Genomic DNA, 21417 nt, shown 5'->3' on the forward strand with positions numbered 1-21417 from the left:
ATAATCATAAAAGTGTTCATCAGTTCATTCGACCTGATTTTAATGGCGGTAGCTACAGAATGTCGTGAATTATTGTCCCTCTAAAGCTGATCTGTGCAATACGGAACAAATCTTCTCTTCCTTGCAAAGATTTACATGGCAAGGAAAATAGTGTTGAGTGTCCATGACTTACAGTTGACAGTGTGTATGTCATGCAGTGCCTAAAGTTGTCAGCGTAAGTTATATGTGGGCATTATGAACAGCTTATACTACTTCAAATAAGGTGTTACTGACAAAAGCTAGTCAGCATTGAGTTCAATTCATGATTGTTTTAAGAATTTGTTTTTGCTTTGTAGAGGTCTTAGTTCCTAATCACCCATCTCTGGTTCCTAAACTATTAACATCTACATCCCTCTGCCTTACCTTGCCTTTCCATTCTTTTGTGATTAGTGTAATGCTCACTCTCACAGTCTCTGGTTTTCTACCGATCAGGCTACCGCCCATTTGGATGCTCTAAACTGCATGTTTTTTTTAGTCTTTGTCAATTTGTATACATTACCTCAATCCCGAAACATCAAAACTTAATTTACCACATCTATACGTTTTAAAGGTTACTTCTAACCTCAAGTGGTCTGTCAAGAGATCTAACAACAACAACATACTTTGTTCAGATAACATGTCAATGCAAACCTGAGGCTGTTATGAGCACGTTGCTTTAGATGTAGAACTGTTTTGTAGTTTTCTCATGTCTACCTATCCCCTTTCAGTAATATGCTGATGTAGTTGGCATTGACATTCTCTACTTTTCTGTCTGTCCATCCCTCCCTCCCTGACTCTACTTCCCTCCTCCCTGCCTCCCTCCATTAGATCCTCCCACCACCTCCATGCCCTCCACCACCCCTGCGCCTGTCCTAACTGGCTCTGCCTCCTCCTCCACCTCTGTGGGAGACAAGCAACGGGTCCTCTTCACCTCCCCCACCCTGGCAGCCCTGCCCCCTGCCAACCAACTGGGCACCATCGTGGGCGGAGCTGTGGGCGGAGCCTTGTTCCTCCTGCTGCTGCTAGTGCTGGGCGGGGTCTGTTACCTCCGACAACGACAGACCTTCCGCGGGGACTACTACACCAAGCAGTACCTAGGGCCTTCAGACATGCAGAAGGCTCCTCCACAGCACGAGCTCCACCCCTCCAAGCCTGCCAATAACGTTTTTGTAGACAAGGACCGCGAGGAGTGGGGCGACCGCGAACGCAACCACGAGCGGGACCGCGAGCGCCTCCACCTGCATCCAACATCAACAACCATCCTGAACAGCCACAACCACAGAGAGCCAGAGCGCCAGTCCAATGGCCGCACGAGGGCGACGAGAAATGGAGAACACCATGACAACGACCACCTGCGTAGCTACCCCAGCCCCCACCAGAGTAGCCATGCCAGATACACTGCCCCACCACACCCGCTGAGCAACGGTTCCCCCTACTTGTCGGATGACTGCTATGACAGTGGGGCCGAAGGGGACTATGTCTCTCATATGGATGGCTCCGTGATCTCACGCAGGGAGTGGTACGTCTGACCCCACCACCACCACCAGGCACGCTACCCTGCCAACAGACTCTGCCACCAGAGAGAAGAGAGATAACGCTGCAGAAATCACAGGAGGATTTCATACATTATTCAACAAAAGAGAATACTCACACGTTCTGCCTCTCTCTCTCTCAAGCTGTCATACATTTTGGCATCATCCTTAGTTCCCTCTCTTTTTCAACATGGTTTGTCATTTCTCAGTTATTTTCCCTTGATTTTGATCGTCATCATGGAAGGTGTGTGGATTGCCTAGCCACACTGTGGACATGCCTTCATTCTGCACTAGAGGGCAAATCTGTGTTTACTAGCTAATGTGGGGAGGGGAGGCTTTCCCCAAAGAAAGATTAAGTAGGAAGGGGAGAGAGAAATCAAAAAGGGGAGAGTATTTCTGGCACATACAATATTATTTGGTACAGTACGTGGATAGCATGGCTACAAATCACACATTATACCCATTATGTGCTGTCCCACACGTGCGTGTGTGTGTGTGTTATGAGTACCAGTGCCAACTTAGATAGATGCTGTCATTGCAGCAGGATGTCATAGGCTAGAACTAAGTCTGCAATGTTATGTATCAGTGTGGTGGTCTGTCTCACTGTCTCAGATAGCGGTACCATAATGATAACTAATGAGTTAGAACTGGGTTTTAGTTAACCTTTCTCATTTTTTCATGCAGTGATTTTCAGCCCTATATAGAATATTTAAAAAAATATGACAGATGAGGGGATGGCTGTATATTGTAAGAGGAGTTGCATGCATTCTGTAAGCACCCTCTCTTCTTTAATTATTTGTGCTTTAGTATGCATTAATTTATCATCTGAAATGCCCGTAGTAATAGAATACGATTAGTAGAATGCAGGGTCCCGTGTAGCTCAGTTGGTAGAGCATGGTGCTTACAACGCCAGGGTTGTGGGTTCTATTCCCACTGGGGACCCGTATGAAAATATATGCACTCACTACTGTAAGTCACTCTGTATAAGATCGTCTGCTAAATGACAAAAAAATGTCAAATGTAGACTTTATATTTATGGCCGTCTAGAAAACAGTGAATGGGGCATAATAATTGTTGCTTCAGTTTTGTTATTTCCTCTGTAATACAGTGAAGTAAATGGAGATTATTCATGGTTCTCTGTCGTCTAGTGAAATTTCCTCTGTTACTCACTGCTCTGGGTTCAGTTATGTGACCGGTGCCTTATCCCAGAAGAGTAGTAAAGTAATTTAAAAAACAATGATAATGTTATTTTTAGTGCAAGGTCTGTTTGGTCCTCTGAGAGATTTGTTTGTTGCCTTTGTTTTCTACTTTTTTTCACTGTTTTGATTGAGGGATTCTTTTTGTGCCATATCCTCTTTTCTGTTTTCTGTCTCTAAGCCATGGAGTTTGACAATAGCATTATTTTTGCTCACATAATGAATGACATTTGCAACATCTTCAAGTTGCAAAACACCTGAACAAAGCTGATGTAAGCTAAAAGGGCGATAATTGAATTATTGCACAGTTCCTATATGTCCGTTTTCGGTTAGGGCAGCATCGTTAAGTGTGCTTGGTATATAAGAGAATAACGGTGGGGATTTCCAGAATGTTTTGTTTAGTTCAAAAAGTCAGTTTGTACAAAGTGAGAGAACAGAGAGTGAAGCGCACTAGTGCACCTCACCAGGGTCGATCTCCAACCGTATTTCACATTCTCCTTGCAAGCACCTTCATGTTATTCATGTTTGTTTTGTATACAAGAAAAGAGCTAATGTCAGAAAAGGAAGAAAAAAAATAATGCAAGAAAAAATGGAAAATAATCACATGCTGTATCATCTATGACAGCAAGCATTATTTTGTAAATCTTTTTTGAGATATTTTTGTTTTCAATAAAGCACCTTTTTTTCTGTGTCTCATTTCCTGATTGATCTGATCTCCTAGACTGAAGCCGCCCGCATCACAAGCTCCCTCAGGCTGCTACTTTACTCTCAAACTGATCATTCTCCCTGTGCTCTTCAAAGTGACGTCATCTCTAGCTCAGTCACTCATTGTACAGCCTGAGCTCCTGTGAATCACTGGCCGCTTTCGCCATTTCAGCCGACTTTAAAGGCTTGTAGAAACTGACGGATCTACAAATCACCTTTCATTATAGATGACTACTCAATATTATTTCTAGATCAGTCAGTCACAGTACAGCTGTGATCCAGCATGTTGTTGATGCTTTCGAACACAGTCATTGTGCACACACACTCCATATCGTGTCACTGTCGCTAGCCAGCGTTTCAATATGAGATTTTAATTGATTTTTTTGTTGCTCTATATTTCATCTCTTTCTCTCCTCCCCTGTCTTCCTCAGCCTCTCTCCACCTGCTTTTTGTAGAAGTTAGCAGAGATCAAGAAGCCTTGTCTTGTCTCTCTCCCCTCTCTGGTTCTCTTTGACCTCTCTCATCTGACTTTGTGACAGAACATAAATTGCCCCCTGCTCCCATCTACAGCTTGTCTCCTTTGTGAATTCCCCCTGTGCATCTCTCCCAGTGTCTCACAGCTGGTGAAATCAAACAGTGTTTATGTCTGCCCCCGAGTCTCCCCTCTCTGAGCCATTGACTGTCCCCATGGCAACAGTCTTATCTGGAGCTGGTGACAGAGGCAGGCTCCCTCAGGGCTCCACCTCCTATACCTGCACACCGAGAGAAAAAGAGCGGAAGGGAGTGAGGGGAGAGCAAGGTTAAAGGGGCTGTTGAAGAACATTAGAGAATTGGCCATCAGACATGAAATTGCCAATTATGATAAACTGCCTGTTGTATAGGAGGGTGGAGAAATCGCGTCATTGTGACCTTGGAATTGTGTACAGTGCCTTCAGAAAGTATTCATACCACTTGACTTATTCCACATTTGTTGTGTTACGGCCTGAATTCTAAATGGAAGAAATGAAATGCATTCTCACCAACCTACACACAATACCCCATAATGACAAAGTGAAAACTTTTGCAAATGTATTGAAAATGAAACAAAGAAATACCTCATTAACATAAGATGTTAGAATCATCATTGGCAGCGATTACATCTGTGAGTCTTTCTGGGTAAGTCTCTAAGGGACAGATCGAAATGTACAGGGTTGATCCAACTCAAGGTGTCCTAAAAGAAAAAATGTACCCCCACTCCTCAAAGTTGCAAATATTTTCACATGACCCTCTTGTACTGTTAAATACATTGAACACCGTCCCCCCTCATATAATTAACTAAACATGTTTACGACCACAAATGACAACTGTAGGGACCCTGTGTTTGTAAACGTGGATATCAACTTTGCCACTTCAGCATGCTTTTGTGACACAGTCGATGCTACGCAGGACTATGGGCCTGAAGGTTCTCTGACCACAGAAGAACTCACTTTCCCTGCCTGTAAACATTGCACTACAAACAGAGCTGTTGCAGATAATGATCAGCTAGGGGGAAATCAGGTTTTCAACATTTTGATGCCATATTTATAATTACATAACATTTATGCAACAAATTTTCCACCAACGTCTTTCTGTGCCAGTGCACCACACAACCAATAAACAAAGCATACCGACTTCGGGCACTTCAATATCATAGTTTGCGTTTTCATATTCTAATATCTTCATAAAACAAAGTTTTCTTTAGGAAAATTTGGCACTGGAAAACACAAATTTCAATTTACCTGACATTCGAGAAATGTAATGGACATCCATATGCATTCAGATCCAACCAGATCAATAAACGAGGGATGTTGGCCAAATGAGCCACATTTACGTGTCCTTAAAAATATTTTGGAAACAAATAACAAAAACACTATTCATAGTTTTGATGTGTAGCATATGCAAAACTTTATAGCTTTTTTGTTTTGGGGGGTTGTATTTGTATATATTATGGATCCCCATTAGCTGCTGCTTTGGCAGCAGCTACTATTTCTGGGATCCAGCTAAATTAAGGCAGTTTATACCATTTTAAAACATTTTACAGATTTCACATCACACTGTGTGCTCTCAGACCCCTACTCCACCACTACCACATATCTACTTTACTAAATCCATAGTGCGTATGTTATCGTGTGTATGCATGGGTCTGTGCCAATGTTTGTGTTGCTTCACAGTCCCCGCTGTTCCATAAGGTGTTTTTTAAATCGAATTTTACTGCTTGCGTCAGTTACTTGATGTGGAATAGAGTTCCATGTAGTCATGGCTCTATGTAGTACTGTGTGCCTCCCATAGTCTGTTCTGGACTTGGGGACTGTGAAGAGACCTCTTGTGGCATGTCTTGTCAAATCAAATGTTATTTGTCACATACACATGGTTAGCAGATGTTAATGCGAGTGTAGCAAAATGCTTGTGCTTCTAGTTCCGACAATGCAGTAATAACCAACAAGTAATCTAACTAACAATTCCAAAACTACTGTCTTATACACACAAGTGTAAGGGGATAAAGAATATGTACATAAAGATATATGAATGAGTAATGGTACAGAGCGGCATAGGCAAGATACAGTAGATGGTATCAAGTACAGTATATACATATGAGATGAGTATGTAAACAAAGTGGCATAGTTAAAGTGGCTAGTGATACATGTATTACATAAAGATGCAGTAGATGATATAGAGTACAGTATATACGTATACATATGAGATGAATAATGTAGGGTATGTAAACATTATATTAGGTAGCATTGTTTAAAGTGGCTAGTGATATATTTTACATCATTTCCCATCAATTCCCATTATTAAAGTGGCTGGAGTTGAGTCAGTGTGTTGGCAGCAGCCACTCAATGTTAGTGGTGGCTGTTTAACAGTCTGATGGCCTTGAGATAGAAGCTGTTTTTCAGTCTCTCGGTCCCAGCTTTGATGCACCTGTACTGACCTCGCCTTCTGGATGATAGCGGGGTGAACAGGCAGTGGCTCGGGTGGTTGTTGTCCTTGATGATCTTTATGGCCTTCCTGTAACATCGGGTGGTGTAGGTGTCCTGGAGGGCAGGTAGTTTGCCCCCGGTGATGCGTTGTGCAGACCTCACTACCCTCTGGAGAGCCTTGCGGTTGTGGGCGGAGCAGTTGCCATACCAGGCGGTGATACAGCCTGCCAGGATGCTCTCGATTGTGCATCTGTAGAAGTTTGTGAGTGCTTTTGGTGACAAGCCAAATTTCTTCAGCCTCCTGAGGTTGAAGAGGTGCTGTTGCGCCTTCTTCACGATGCTGTCTGTGTGGGTGGACCAATTCAGTTTGTCTGTGATGTGTATGCCGAGGAACTTAAAACTTGCTACCCTCTCCACTACTGTTCCATCGATGTGGATAGGGGGGTGTTCCCTCTGCTGTTTCCTGAAGTCCACAATCATCTCCTTAGTTTTGTTGACGTTGAGTGTGAGGTTATTTTCCTGACACCACACTCCTCACCTCCTCCCTGTAGGCCGTCTCGTCGTTGTTGGTAATCAAGCCTACCACTGTTGTGTCGTCCGCAAACTTGATGTTTGTGTTGGAGGCGTGCGTGGCCACGCAGTCGTGGGTAAACAGGGAGTACAGGAGAGGGCTCAGAACGCACCCTTGTGGGGCCCCAGTGTTGAGGATCAGCGGGGTGGAGATGTTGTTGCCTACCCTCACCACCTGGGGGCGGCCCGTCAGGAAGTCCAGTACCCAGTTGCACAGGGCGGGGTCGAGACCCAGGGTCTCGAGCTTGATGACGAGCTTGGAGGGTACTATGGTGTTAAATGCCGAGCTGTAGTCGATGAACAGCATTCTCACATAGGTATTCCTCTTGTCCAGGTGGGTTAGTGCAGTGTGGTTGAGATTGCATCGTCTGTGGACCTATTTGGGCGGTAAGCAAATTGGAGTGGGTCTAGGGTGTCAGGTAGGGTGGAGGTGATATGGTCCTTGACTAGTCTCTCAAAGCACTTCATGATGACGGAAGTGAGTGCTACGGGCGGTAGTCGTTTAGCTCAGTTACCTTAGCTTTCTTGGGAACAGGAACAATGGTGGCCCTCTTGAAGCATGTAGGAACAGCAGACTGGGATAGGGATTGATTGAATATGGATTGAGGGGTATGCATGGGTGTCCGAGCTGTGTGGCAGTAGTTTAGACAGACAGCTTGGTGAATTCAACATGTCAATGAATTCATAAGTAAAAGTAGTGATGAAGTCAATCTCTCCTCCACTTTCAGCCAGGAGAGATTGACATGCATATTATTAATATTAGCTCTCTGTGTACATCCAAGGGCCAGCCGTGCTGCCCTGTTCTGAGCCAATTGCAATTTTCCTAAGTCACTTTTTATGGCACCTGACCACATGACTGAACAGTAGTCAAGGTGCGACAAAACTTGGGCCTGTAGGACCTGCCTTGTTGATAGTGTTGTTAAGACAGACTTCTCATCTTAGCTACTACTGCATCAATATGTTTTGACCATGACAGTTTACAATCTAGTGTTACTCCAAGCAGTTTAGTCATCTCAACCTGCTCAATTTCCACATTATTTATTACAAGATTTAGTTGAGGTTTGGGGAGTGTTTTGTTCCAAATAACATGCTTTTAGTTTTAGAAATATTTAGGGCTAACTTATTCCTTGCCACCCACTCTGAAACTAAATGCAGCTCTTTGTTGAGTGTTGCAGTTATTTCAGTCGCTGTAGTAGGTGACGTGTATAGTGTTGAGTCATCCGCATACAAAGAAACTCTGGCTTTACTCAAAGTCAGTGGCATGTAGATAGTAAAAAATAAATAAAGCAAGGAGCCTGAACAGCAACCTGGGGAATTCCTGATTCTAACAGGATTATATTTGATAGGCTTCCATTAAATAACACCCTCTGTGTTCTGTTAGACAAGTAACTCTTTATACACATTATAGAAGGGGGTGTAAAGCCATAACACATAAGTTCTTCCAGCAGCAGACTATGATCAATAATTTCAAAAGCTGCAATGAAGTCTAACAAGACAGCCCCCAAAATCATTTTATCATCAATATCTCTCAGCCAATCATCAGTCATTTGTGTAAGTGCTGTGCTTGTTGAGTGTCCTTCCCTATAAGCATGCTGAAATTGTCAATTTGTTGTTGTCAATTTGTTTACGGTAAAATAGCATTGTATCTGGTCAAACACAATGTTTTCCAGAAGTTGACTAAGGGTTGGTAACAGGCTGATTGGTTGGCTATTTGAGCCAGTAAAGGGGGCTTTACTATTCTTGGGTAACTGAATGACTTTAGCTTCCCTCCAGGCTTGCGGGCACACGCTCCCTAGTAGGCTTAAATTGAAGATATGGCAAATTGGAGTGGCAATATCGTCTGCTATTATCCTCAGTAATTTTTCATCTAGATTGTCAGATCCTGGTGGCTTGTCGCTGTTGATAGACAAGAATATTTTTTTCACCTCTTCCACACTGACTTTACGGAATTCAAAGTACAATTCTTGTCTTTCATAATTTGGTCCGATATACTTGGATGTGTAGTGTCAGCGTTTGCTGCTGGCATGTCATCCCTAAGTTTGCGTATCTTGCCAATGAAAAAGTAATTAAAGTAGTTTGCAATATCAGTGGGTTTTGTGATGAATGAGACATCTGATTCAATAAATGAAGGAGCAGAGTTTTTTTCCCAAAATTTCATTTAAGGTGCCCCAAGGTTTTTTACTATCATTATTTATATAATTTATCTTTGTTTCATAGTGTAGTTTCTTTTTCTTTAGTTTAGTCACATGATTTCTTAATTTGCAGTATGTTTACCAATCAGTTGGGCTGCCAGACTTAATTGCCATAACTTTTACCTCATCCCTTTCAACCATACATTTTTAAAATTCCTCATCAATCCAAAGGGATTTAACAGTTTTTTACAGTCATTTTCTTAATGGGTGCATGCTTATTAGTAACCGAGTAAGTAGTTTCATAAATGCATCAAGTGCATCGTCTGGTTGCTCCTCATTACACACCACAGACCAGCAAATATTCTTTACATCAACATATGAACCACTACAAAACGTCTTGTATGACCTTTTAAACACTGTATTAGGCCCAGCCTTTGGAAATGTTGTTTTCCTAGATATGGCTATTACAGTGCCTTGCGAAAGTATTCGGCCCCCTTGAACTTTGCGACCTTTTGCCACATTTCAGGCTTCAAACATAAAGATATAAAACTGTATTTTTTTGTGAAGAATCAACAACAAGTGGGACACAATCATGAAGTGGAACAACATTTATTGGATATTTCAAACTTTTTTAACAAATCAAAAACTGAAAAATTGGGCGTGCAAAATTATTCAGCCCCTTTACTTTCAGTGCAGCAAACTCTCTCCAGAAGTTCAGTGAGGATCTCTGAATGATCCAATGTTGACCTAAATGACTAATGATGATAAATACAATCCACCTGTGTGTAATCAAGTCTCCGTATAAATGCACCTGCACTGTGATAGTCTCAGAGGTCCGTTAAAAGCGCAGAGAGCATCGTGAAGAACAAGGAACACACCAGGCAGGTCCGAGATACTGTTGTGAAGAAGTTTAAAGCCGGATTTGGATACAAAAAGATTTCCCAAGCTTTAAACATCCCAAGGAGCACTGTGCAAGCGATAATATTGAAATGGAAGGAGTATCAGACCACTGCAAATCTACCAAGACCTGGCCGTCCCTCTAAACTTTCAGCTCATACAAGGAGAAGACTGATCAGAGATGCAGCCAAGAGGCCCATGATCACTCTGGATGAACTGCAGAGATCTACAGCTGAGGTGGGAGACTCTGTCCATAGGACAACAATCAGTCGTATATTGCACAAATCTGGCCTTTATGGAAGAGTGGCAAGAAGAAAGCCATTTCTTAAAGATATCCATAAAAAGTGTAATTTAAAGTTTGCCACAAGCCACCTGGGAGACACACCAAACATGTGGAAGAATGTGCTCTGGTCAGATGAAACCAAAATTGAACTTTTTGGCAACAATGCAAAACGTTATGTTTGGTGTAAAAGCAACACAGCTCATCACCCTGAACACACCATCCCCACTGTCAAACATGGTGGTGGCAGCATCATGGTTTGGGCCTGCTTTTCTTCAGCAGGGACAGGGAAGATGGTTAAAATTGATGGGAAGATGGATGGAGCCAAATACAGGACCATTCTGGAAGAAAACCTGATGGAGTCTGCAAAAGACCTGAGACTGGGACGGAGATTTGTCTTCCAACAAGACAATGATCAAAACATAAAGCAAAATCTACAATGGAATGGTTCAAAAATAAACATATCCAGGTGTTAGAATGGCCAAGTCAAAGTCCAGACCTGAATCCAATCGAGAATCTGTGGAAAGAACTGAAAACTGCTGTTCACAAATGCTCTCCATCCAACCTCACTGAGCTCGAGCTGTTTTGCAAGGAGGAATGGGAAAAAATGTCAGTCTCTCGATGTGCAAAACTGATAGAGACATACCCCAAGCGACTTACAGCTGTAATCGCAGCAAAAGGTGGCGCTACAAAGTATTAACTTAAGGGGGCTGAATAATTTTGCACGCCCAATTTTTCAGTTTTTGATTTGTTAAAAAAGTTTGAAATATCCAATAAATGTCGTTCCACTTCATGATTGTGTCCCACTTGTTGTTGATTCTTCACAAAAAAATACAGTTTTATATCTTTATGTTTGAAGCCTGAAATGTGGCAAAAGGTCGCAAAGTTCAAGGGGGCCGAATACTTTCGCAAGGCACTGTATATTGTAATCACTACTATGGATTTGGATACTGCTTTAAAGCAAATTTCTGCAGCGTTAGTAAAAATGTGATCAATACATGTTGATGATTTAATTCCTGTGCTGTTTGTAACTACCATGATAGGTTGACTGACAACCTGATCCAGGTTGCAGGCACTGGTTACAATTTGACTTTTTGTCCTGAGTGGGCAGCTTGATGATAGCCAGTCAATATTTAAATCACCAAGAAAATACAGTTGAATTCAGAAGTTTACATGCACCTTAGCCAACTACATTTAAACTCAGTTTTTCACAATTCCTGACATTAAATCCAAGTAAAGATTTCCTGTCTTAGGTCAGTTAGGATCACCACTTTGTTTTTAAGAATGTGAAATGTCAGAATAATAGTAGAGAATTATTTCAACTTTTATTTCTTTCATCACATTCCCAGTGGGTCAGAAGTTTACATCACTCAATTAGTATTTGGTAACATTGCCTTTAAATCGTTTAACTTGGGTCAAACGTTTCGGGCAGCCTTCCAATAGCTTCCCACAATAAGTTGGGTGAATTTTGGCCCATTCCTCCTGACAGAGCTGCTGTAACTGAGTAAGGTTTGTAGGCCTCCTTGCTCGTATACGCTTTTTGAGTTCTGCCCACAAAATTTCAGGAATTTGTGATGCCACTCCAACACCTTGACTTTGTTGTCTTAAGCCATTTTGCCACAACTTTGGAAGTATGCTTGGGGTTATTGTCCATTTGGAAGACCCATTTGCGACCAAGCTTTAACTGATATCTTGAGATGTTGCTTCAATATATCCACATAATTTTCCTGCCTCATGATGCCATCTATTTTGTAAAGTGCTGCAGTTCCTCCTGCAGCAAAGCACCCCTACAACATGATGCCCCCCGTACCTCCAAACATAACGATGGTCATTATGGCCAAACAGTTCTATTTTTGTTTCATCAGACCAGAGGACATTTCTCCAAAAAGTATGATCTTTGTCCTCATGTGCAGTTGCAAACCGTAGTCTGACTTTTTTATGATGGTTTTGGAGCAGTGGCTTCTTCCTTGCTGGTCGACCTTTCAGATTATGTCGATATAGGACTCGTTGCACTGTGGATATAGATACTTTTGAACCTGTTTCCTCCAGCATCTTCACTAGGTCCTTTGCTGTTGTTCTGGGATTGATTTGCACTTTTCGCACCAAAGTACGTTCATCTCTCGGAAACAGAATGCGTCTCCTTGCTGAGCGGTATGGCGGCTGCGTGGTCCCATGGTGTTTATACTTGCGTACTATTGTTTGTACAGATGAACGTGGTACCTTTAGGCGTTTGGAAATTGCTTCCAAGGATGAACCAGACTTGTGGAGGTCTACAATTTTTTTTCTGAGGTCTTGGCTGATTTATTTTGATTTTACAATTTTCCCACTGAGTTTGAAGGTAGGCCTTGAAATACATCCACAGGGACACCTCCAATTGACTCAAATTATGTCAATTAGCCTATCATAAGCTTCTAAAGCCATGACATCGTTTTCTGGAATTTTCCAAGCTGTTTAAAGGCACAGTCATCTTAGTTTATGTAAACTTCTGATCGACTGGAATTATGATACAGTGAATTATAAGTGAAATAATCTGTCTGTAAACAATTGTTGGAAAAATTACTTGTGTCATGCACAAAGTAGATGTCCTAACCGACTTGCCAAAACTATAGTTTGTTAACAAGAAATTTGTGAAGTGGTTGAAAAACGAGTTTTAATGAATCCAACCTAAGTGTAAACTGTATACTTCTCTGTTGATATCACATACATTATCAAGCATTTCACACATATTATCCAGATACTGACTGTTAGCACTTGGTTGTCTATAGCAGCTTCCCACAAAAATGGGCTTTATGTGAGGCAGATGAACCTGTAGCCATATTACTTCAACAGTATTAAACATTAGATCGTCTCTAAGCTTTATAGGAATGTGATTCTGAATATAGACCGCAAAACCGCCTCCGTTGGCATTTCTGTCTTTTTGGTAGATGTTATAACCATGTATTGCTACCACTGTATCAGCAAAGTTATTATCTCAGTGAGTTTCAGAATATGAATGTCATCTGTTACAAGCAAGTTATTGACTTCATGGATTTTGTTTCCTAGGCTACATACAGTGGGGCAAAAAAAGTATTTAGTCAGCCACCAATTGTGCAAGTTCTCCCACTTAAAAAGATGAGAGATGTCTGTAATTCTCATCATAGGTACACTTCAACTATGACAGACAAAATGAGAGAAAAAATCCAGAAAATCACATTGTAGGATTTTTAATGAATTTATTTGCAAATTATGGTGGAAAATAAGTATTTGGTCACCTACAAACAAGCAAGATTTCTGGCTCTCACAGACCTGTAACTTCTTCTTTAAGAGGCTCCTCTGTCCTCTACTCGTTACCTGTATTAATGGTACCTGTTTGAACTTGTTATCAGTATAAAAGACACCTGTCCACAACTTCAAACAGTCACACTCCAAACTCCACTATGGCCAAGACCAAAGAGCTGTCAAAGGACACCAGAAACAAAATTGTAGACCTGCACCAGGCTGGGAAGACTGAATCTGCAATAGGTAAGCAGCTTGGTTTGAAGAAATCAACTGTGTGAGCAATTATTAGGAAATGGAAGACATACAAGACCACTGATAATCTCCCTCGATCTGGGGCTCCACGCAAGATCTCACCCCGTGGGGTCAAAATTATCACAAGAACGGTGAGCACACGGGGGGACCTAGTAAATGACCTGCAGAGAGCTGGGACCAAAGTAACAAAGCCTACCATCAGTAACACACTACGCCGCCAGGGACTCAAATCCTGCAGTGCCAGACGTATCCCCCTGCTTAAGCCAGTACATGTCCAGGCCCGTCTGAAGTTTGCTAGAGAGCATTTGGATGATCCAGAAGAAGATTGGGAGAATGTCATATGGTCAGATGAAACCAAAATATAACTTTTTGGTAAAAACTCAACTCGTCGTGTTTGGAGGACAAAGAATGCTGAGTAGCATCCAAAGAACACCATACCTACTGTGAAGCATGGGGGTGGAAACATCATGCTTTAGGGCTGTTTTTCTGCAAAGGGACCAGGACGACTGATCCGTGTAAAGGAAAGAATGAATGGGGCCATGTATCGTGAGATTTTGAGTGAAAACCTCCTTCCACCAGCAAGGCATTGAAGATGAAATGTGGCTGGGTCTTTCAGCATGACAATGATCCCAAACACACCGCCCGGGCAACAAAGGAGTGGCTTCCTAAGAAGCATTTCAAGGTCCTGGAGTGGCCTAGACAGTCTCCAGATCTCAACCCCATAGAAACTCTTTGGAGGGAGTTGAAAGTTTGTGTTGCCCAGCAACAGCCCCAAAACATCACTGCTCTAGAGGAGATCTGCATGGAGGAATGGGCCAAAATACCAGCAACAGTGTGTGAAAACCTTGTGAAGACTTCCAGAAAACGTTTGACCTCTGTCATTGCCAACAAAGGGTATATAACAAAGTATTGAGATAAACTTTTGTTATTGACCAAATACTTATTTTCCACCATAATTTGCAAATAAATTCATTAAAAATCCTACAATGTGAATTTCTGGATTTTTTTCCCTCATTTTGTCTGTCATAGTTTAAGTGTACCTATGATGAAAATTACAGGCCTCTCTCATCTTTTTAAGTGGGAGAACTTGCACAATTGGTGGCTGACTAAATACTTTTTTGCCCCACTGTATGTTAATATGGGCTATTTTTAGCACTTTTCTGGGTTGCTTGATTGTTTTTAATGCTTTACTGGGAAGCGTATCAGAGGTAGACTTACTCATGTTATTTACATTGGAGCTGATAGAACAGGGTGAGCTGCATAAAGTGGTCTTCCTACTATTGCACACCACCTCAGTGCTAACAGTGTAACTCTAGTTTATAGGCTCATGATTACTGCTTACAATAGCTGTAGGATCAACAGATGTATTCGGTGCAATTAGGGGTACATAAATGAAATTACTTACATTGTGTTTGCCAATGCCCCTAGGATCATGTAGATTTGATGCAGCATTATGACGACTCATTGTCACAATGGTAGGGATTAACTGAGCTGGTCTCGGATCCTTTTACCAGTCATTGTTTCAACACAGCCTTGAAATGCAAGGACAGTGTCCAGGAGCCAAGATGATTTGGATGGACTCCGTCATTCTTGTAGAGTATCTTCTGTTTCCAGAAGGTGTCAAAGTTATCAATACAAACAAGTGCCTACAGCAGAGCTACAGTAGTCTGTAGCAAGGGTTTAGGCTGCTTTCCTAAAACAATAATTGTCCACCTCACAGTTCAGCTGTCAAATATTTGAACACTAAATGTATCAGGGCATTGCATGCAAGGTTTAGGTGCAATACTTAGATGTCAACTGTATGTTGGCTCTCCAAGATGGCGTAGCAGTCGGACGTGTGTTTTGTCTTGTCCCGTCCTGTATAGTGTAAATATAGTTTTTCCTAGTTTTTTTCTGTATATATTTCGTACATATTTTAATCTCACTTTCCAACTACAGGCTGAATATACTCTCCTGCAACCCGCATCACCCAATGTGGTACGGATCTGCTTTTTCTATACTTTAGAATCGGAACCCTCATCAGAAGCTAGCCGCTAACTAGCTACTAGCTAGCCACTGCTAGCGGTCTTCAACGCTAACTAGGACACCAGCGCGACATCTACCCAAAGCATATCAGACTGCTTTTTCTCTACCACATCTCCGGATTCCTACCGCAAGCTCTGAACCTTTATACCGGATCATCGTAAATAGCTAGCTGCAATCCGAGTGGCTACTCCTGGCTAACGTCTCTGTCCCAGAGCAAGCACCAGTTAGCCTGGAGCTAGCCTCGAGCTAAGCCCATCTCCCGACTAGCCGAAGAGGTCCAAAAATACCTAATTTGCCAATTGGCCTGGACCCTCTACTGACCCTCTACTGCCGACACGGAGCCCCGCCGATCCATCACAACTGGTCCGCCGACATAATCGTCCGAGGGGGTTTCGACAGGCTTTTCCGCTGCGACATCGGCAAAGATCCATCTGCTGGCCAAGGCCCGCGAGCTTTCTGAATCGCTGTATCTCCAGCTCACCGCATGAAGAGGAATAAACAGACTCACCCCATCGCGACGTCCCCCAAAGGTTAACTCTCTAGCCCTCGCTATCTCCCTGCTTGCTAATTCGGCCTGCTAACGGCTAGCTTGTCAAGCTCCGGTCCGCTAACTGCTACCTTGTCTAGCTCGGGCCTACGAACTGTTAGCTTGTTAGCACAGGCCTGCTAACCGTCTGAACCACCGCGTCCCAATCACTCTCTGACCCCATTTACTTTCTATCTCTTTTTGATTTTTAATTTGTTTATACCTTCCGGAAACCTGCCTCACCCAATGTGATACGGAATCGCTATTACTTTTACTCTTATTTTTATTTTTATGACACACTCAAGAACCTCCAGACGCTAACCAGCTAACTAGCTACAAGCTACAAGCTAGTTAGTCATTGTTCGTTTTTAAAAAAAACCTGGATAACACTCGCCAGCCCAGCCCCCCTGCCCATCCACCGCTGCCCCCTGGACACTGATCTCTTGGCTACATAGCTGACGCACGCTGGACTGTCCATTAATCACGGTACTCCTTTCTGCTTGTTTGTCTTACCTGTCGGCCCCGTTGCCTAGTCAACGCCATTTTACCTGCTGTTTGTTGTGCTAGCGGATTAGCCTCGCCTACTGTTTTTAGCTAGCTTTCCAAATTCAACACCTGTGATTACTGTATGCCTCGCTGTATGTCTCTCTCAGATGTCAATATGCCTTGTATACTGTTGTTCAGGTTAGTTATAATTGTTTTAGTTCACAATGGAGCCCCTAGACCCACTCTGCATACCCCTGTTACCTCCTTTGTCCCACCTCCCACACATGCGGTGACCTCACCCATTACAACCAGCATGTCCAGAGATACAACCTGTCTCATCATCACCCAGTGCCTGGGCTTACCTCCGCTGTACCCGCACCCCACCATACCCCTGTCTGTGCATTATGCCCTGAATATATTCTACCATGCCCAGAAACCTGCTCCTCTTATCCTCTGCCCCCAACGCTCTAGGCGACCAGTTTTGATAGCCTTTAGCCGCACCCTCATACTACTCCTTCTCTGTTCCGCGGGTGATGTGGAGGTAAACCCAGGCCCTGCATGTCCCCAGGTACCCTCATTTGTTGACTTCTGTGATCGAAAAAGCCTTGGTTTTATGCATGTCAACATCAGAAGCCTCCTCCCTAAGTTTGTTCTACTCACTGCTTTAGCACACTCTGCTAACCCTGATGTCCTTGCCGTGTCTGAATCCTGGCTCAGGAAGGCCACCAAAAATTCAGAGATTTCCATACCCAACTATAACATCTTCCGTCAAGATAGAACTACCAAAGGGGGCGGAGTTGCAGTCTACTGCAGAGATAGCCTGCAAAGTAATGTCATACTTTCCAGGTCCATACCCAAACAGTTCGAACTACTAATTTTGAAAATTACCCTCTCCAGAAATAAGTCTCTCACTGTTGCCGCCTGCTACCGGCCACCCTCAGCTCCCAGCTGTGCCCTGGACACCATTTGTGAATTGATCGCCCCCATCTAGCTTCAGAGTTTGTTCTGTTAGGTGACCTAAACTGGGATATGCTTAACACCCCGGCAGTCCTACAATGTAAGCTAGATGCCCTCAATCTCACTCAAATCATCAAGGAACCCACCAGGTACAACCCTAACTCTGTAAACAAGGGCACCCTCATAGACGTCATCCTGACCAACTGGCCCTCCAAATACACCTCCGCTGTCTTCAACCAGGATCTCAGCGATCACTGCCTCATTGCCTGTATCCGCCACGGAGCCGCAGTCAAACGACCACCCCTCATCACTGTCAAACGCTCCCTAAAACACTTCTGTGAGCAGGCCTTTCTAATCGACCTGGCCCGGGTATCCTGGAAGGACATTGACCTCATCCCGTCAGTTGAGGATGCCTGGTCATTCTTTAAAAGTAACTTCCTCACCATTTTAGATAAGCATGCTCCGTTCAAAGAATGCAGAACCAAGAACAGATACAGCCCTTGGTTCACTCCAGACCTGACTGCCCTCGACCAGCACAAAAACATCCTGTGGCGGACTGCAATAGCATCGAATAGCCCCGTGATATGCAACTGTTCAGGGAAGTCAGGAACCAATACACGCAGTCAGTCAGGAAAGCTAAGGCCAGCTTCTTCAGGCAGAAGTTTGCATCCTGTAGCTCCAACTCCAAAAGTTCTGGGACACTGTGAAGTCCATGGAGAACAAGAGCACCTCCTCCCAGCTGCCCACTGCACTGAGGCTAGGTAACACGGTCTCCACCGATAAATCCACGATTATCGAAAGCTTCAATAAGCACTTCTCAACGGCTGGCCATGCCTTCCGCCTGGCTACTCCAACCTCGGCCAACAGCTCCGCCCCCCGCAGCTCCTCGCCCAAGCCTCTCCAGGTTCTCCTTTACCCAAATCCAGATAGCAGATGTTCTGAAAGAGCTGCAAAACCTAGACCCGTACAAATCAGCTGGGCTTGACAATCTGGACCCTCTATTTCTGAAACTATCTGCTGCCATTGTCGCAACCCCTATTACCAGCCTGTTCAACCTCTCTTTCATATCGTCTGAGATCCCCAAGGATTGAAAGCTGCCGCAGTCATCCCCCTCTTCAAAGGGGAGACACCCTGGACCCAAACTGCTATAGACCTATATCCATCCTGCCCTGCCTATCTAAGGTCTTCGAAAGCCAAGTCAACAAACAGGTCACTGACCATCTCGAATCCCACCGTACCTTCTCCGCTGTGCAATCTGGTTTCCGAGCCGGTCACGGGTGCACCTCAGCCACGCTCAAGGTACTAAACGATATCATTACCGCCATCGATAAAAGACAGTACTGTGCAGCCGTCTTCATCGACCTCGCCAAGGCTTTCGACTCTGTCAATCACCATATTCTTATCGGCAGACTCAATAGCCTCGGTTTCTCGGATGACTGCCTTGCCTGGTTCACCAATTACTTTGCAGACAGAGTTCAGTGTGTCAAATCGGAGGGTATGCTGTCCGGTCCTCTGGCAGTCTCTATGGGGTGCCACAGGGTTCAATTCTCGGGCCGACTCTTTTCTCTGTATATATCAATGATGTTGCCCTTGCTGCGGGCGATTCCCTGATCCACCTCTACGCAGACGACACCATTCTATATACTTTCGGCCCGTCATTGGACACTGTGCTATCTAACCTCCAAACGAGCTTCAATGCCATACAGCACTCCTTCCGTGGCCTCCAACTGCTCTTAAACGCGAGTAAAACCAAATGCATGCTTTTCAACCGATCGCTGCCTGCACCCGCATGCCCGACTAGCATCACCACCCTGGATGGTTCCGACCTTGAATATGTGGACATCTATAAGTACCTAGGTGTCTGGCTAGACTGCAAACTCTCCTTCCAGACTCACATCAAACATCTCCAATCGGAAATCAAATCAAGAGTCAGCTTTCTATTCCGCAACAAAGCCTCCTTCACTCACGCCGCCAAGCTTACCCTAGTAAAACTGACTATCCTACCGATCCTCGATTTCGGCGATGTCATCTACAAAATGGCTTCCAACACTCTACTCAGCAAACTGGATGCAGTCTATCATAGTGCCATCCGTTTTGTCACCAAAGCACCTTATACCACCCACCACTGCGACTTGTATGCTCTAGTCGGCTGGCCCTCGCTACATATTCGTCGCCAGACCCACTGGCTCCAGGTCATCTACAAGTCCATGCTAGGTAAAGCTCCGCCTTATCTCAGTTCACTGGTCACGATGGCAACACCCATCCGTAGCACACGCTCCAGCAGGTGTATCTCACTGATCATCCCTAAAGCCAACACCTCATTTGGCCGCCTTTCGTTCCAGTACTCTGCTGCCTGTGACTGGAACGAACTGCAAAAATCGCTGAAGTTGGAGACTTTTATCTCCCTCACCAACTTCAAACATCAGCTATCCGAGCAGCTAACCGATCGCTGCAGCTGTACATAGTCTATTGGTAAATAGCCCACCCATTTTCACCTACCTCATTCCCATACTGTTTTTATACTGTTTTTTTTTTAAATTTATTTATTTACTTTTCTGCTCTTTTGCACACCAATATCTCTACCTGTACATGACCATCTGATCATTTATCACCCCAGTGTTAATCTGCAAAATTGTATTATTCGCCTACCTCCTCATGCCTTTTGCACACATTGTATATAGACTGCCCATTTTTTTTTTCCTACTGTATTATTGACTTGTTAATTGTTTATTCCATGTGTAACTCTGTGTTGTCTGTTCACACTGCTATGCTTTATCTTGGCCAGGTCGCAGTTGCAAATGAGAACTTGTTCTCAACTAGCCTACCTGGTTAAATAAAGGTGAAATAAAAATAAAAAATAATAAATGTTATTCATATTTTAATAAATATATACAGTACCGGTCAAAAGTTTGGCCACACCAACTCATTCAAGGGTTTTTCTTTATTTTTACCATTTTCTACATTGTAGAATAGTGGTGAAGACATCAAAACTATGAAATAACACATATGGAATCATGTAGTAACCAAAGAAGTGTTAACCTCTTGAAACTAGGGGGCACTATTTTCATTTTTTTTTTAAATAACGTTCCCAAAGTAAACGGGCTATTTTGTCAGGACAAGATGCTAGAATATGCAAATAATTGACAGCTTAGGATAAAAAACACTTTAAAGTTTCCAAAACTTCTAAAAATATTGTCTGTATAACAGAACTGATATTGCAGGTGAAAGCCTGAGAAAAACACAATCGGGAAGTGACTCATGTTTTGAAAGCTCTGCGTTCCGATGCGTCCCTATTGAGCAGTGAATGGGATATCAACCAGATTCCCTTTTCTATGTATTCCCCAAGGTGTCTACAGCATTTTGACGTAGTTTCACGCCTTTATGTTGAAGAATGAGCGTAAACGACTACATTGCGTAAGTGGCCAGCTGAGGGCTCTCAGGGTGATTCTTGCTTAATAGACAGAGGTAGCTATTTTTCCTCCCGGTCTTATTGAAAATACAGCTGTCCCGGTTGATATATTATCGAATAGATATTTGAAAAACACCTTGAGGATTGATTATAAACGTTTGCCATGTTTCTGTCTATATTATGGAGCTAATTTGGAATATTTTTCGGCGTTGTCGTGACCGCAATTTCCGGTCGA

At 43.3% G+C, this 21417-nt stretch overlaps 1 protein-coding gene and 1 non-coding gene across 3 annotated transcripts in view; both read left to right on the plus strand.

Moving 5' to 3' along the window:
• LOC115105705 (nectin-3-like protein) overlaps window positions 1-21417 on the plus strand; it is a 97812-nt gene that overhangs the window by 53117 nt on the left and 23278 nt on the right. The window contains exon 6 of one of the 2 annotated variants that reach the window (XM_029628011.2): window positions 847-3437. The exons of the other annotated variant lie outside the window; for it this stretch is intronic. Coding sequence (XP_029483871.1) covers window positions 847-1547 — 701 coding nt within the window. The 3' untranslated portion in view covers window positions 1548-3437. Of the gene's footprint in view, window positions 1-846; window positions 3438-21417 lie in introns of those variants that run through there. 2 annotated transcript variants of the gene reach the window in all.
• trnav-uac (transfer RNA valine (anticodon UAC)) lies at window positions 2419-2492 on the plus strand. The gene has a single exon. It is a non-coding gene; the product is annotated as a tRNA-Val (tRNA).

The sequence above is a fragment of the Oncorhynchus nerka genome, linkage group LG22 (genome assembly GCF_034236695.1).
Source record: "Oncorhynchus nerka isolate Pitt River linkage group LG22, Oner_Uvic_2.0, whole genome shotgun sequence".
Lineage (NCBI taxonomy): Eukaryota > Metazoa > Chordata > Actinopteri > Salmoniformes > Salmonidae > Oncorhynchus > Oncorhynchus nerka.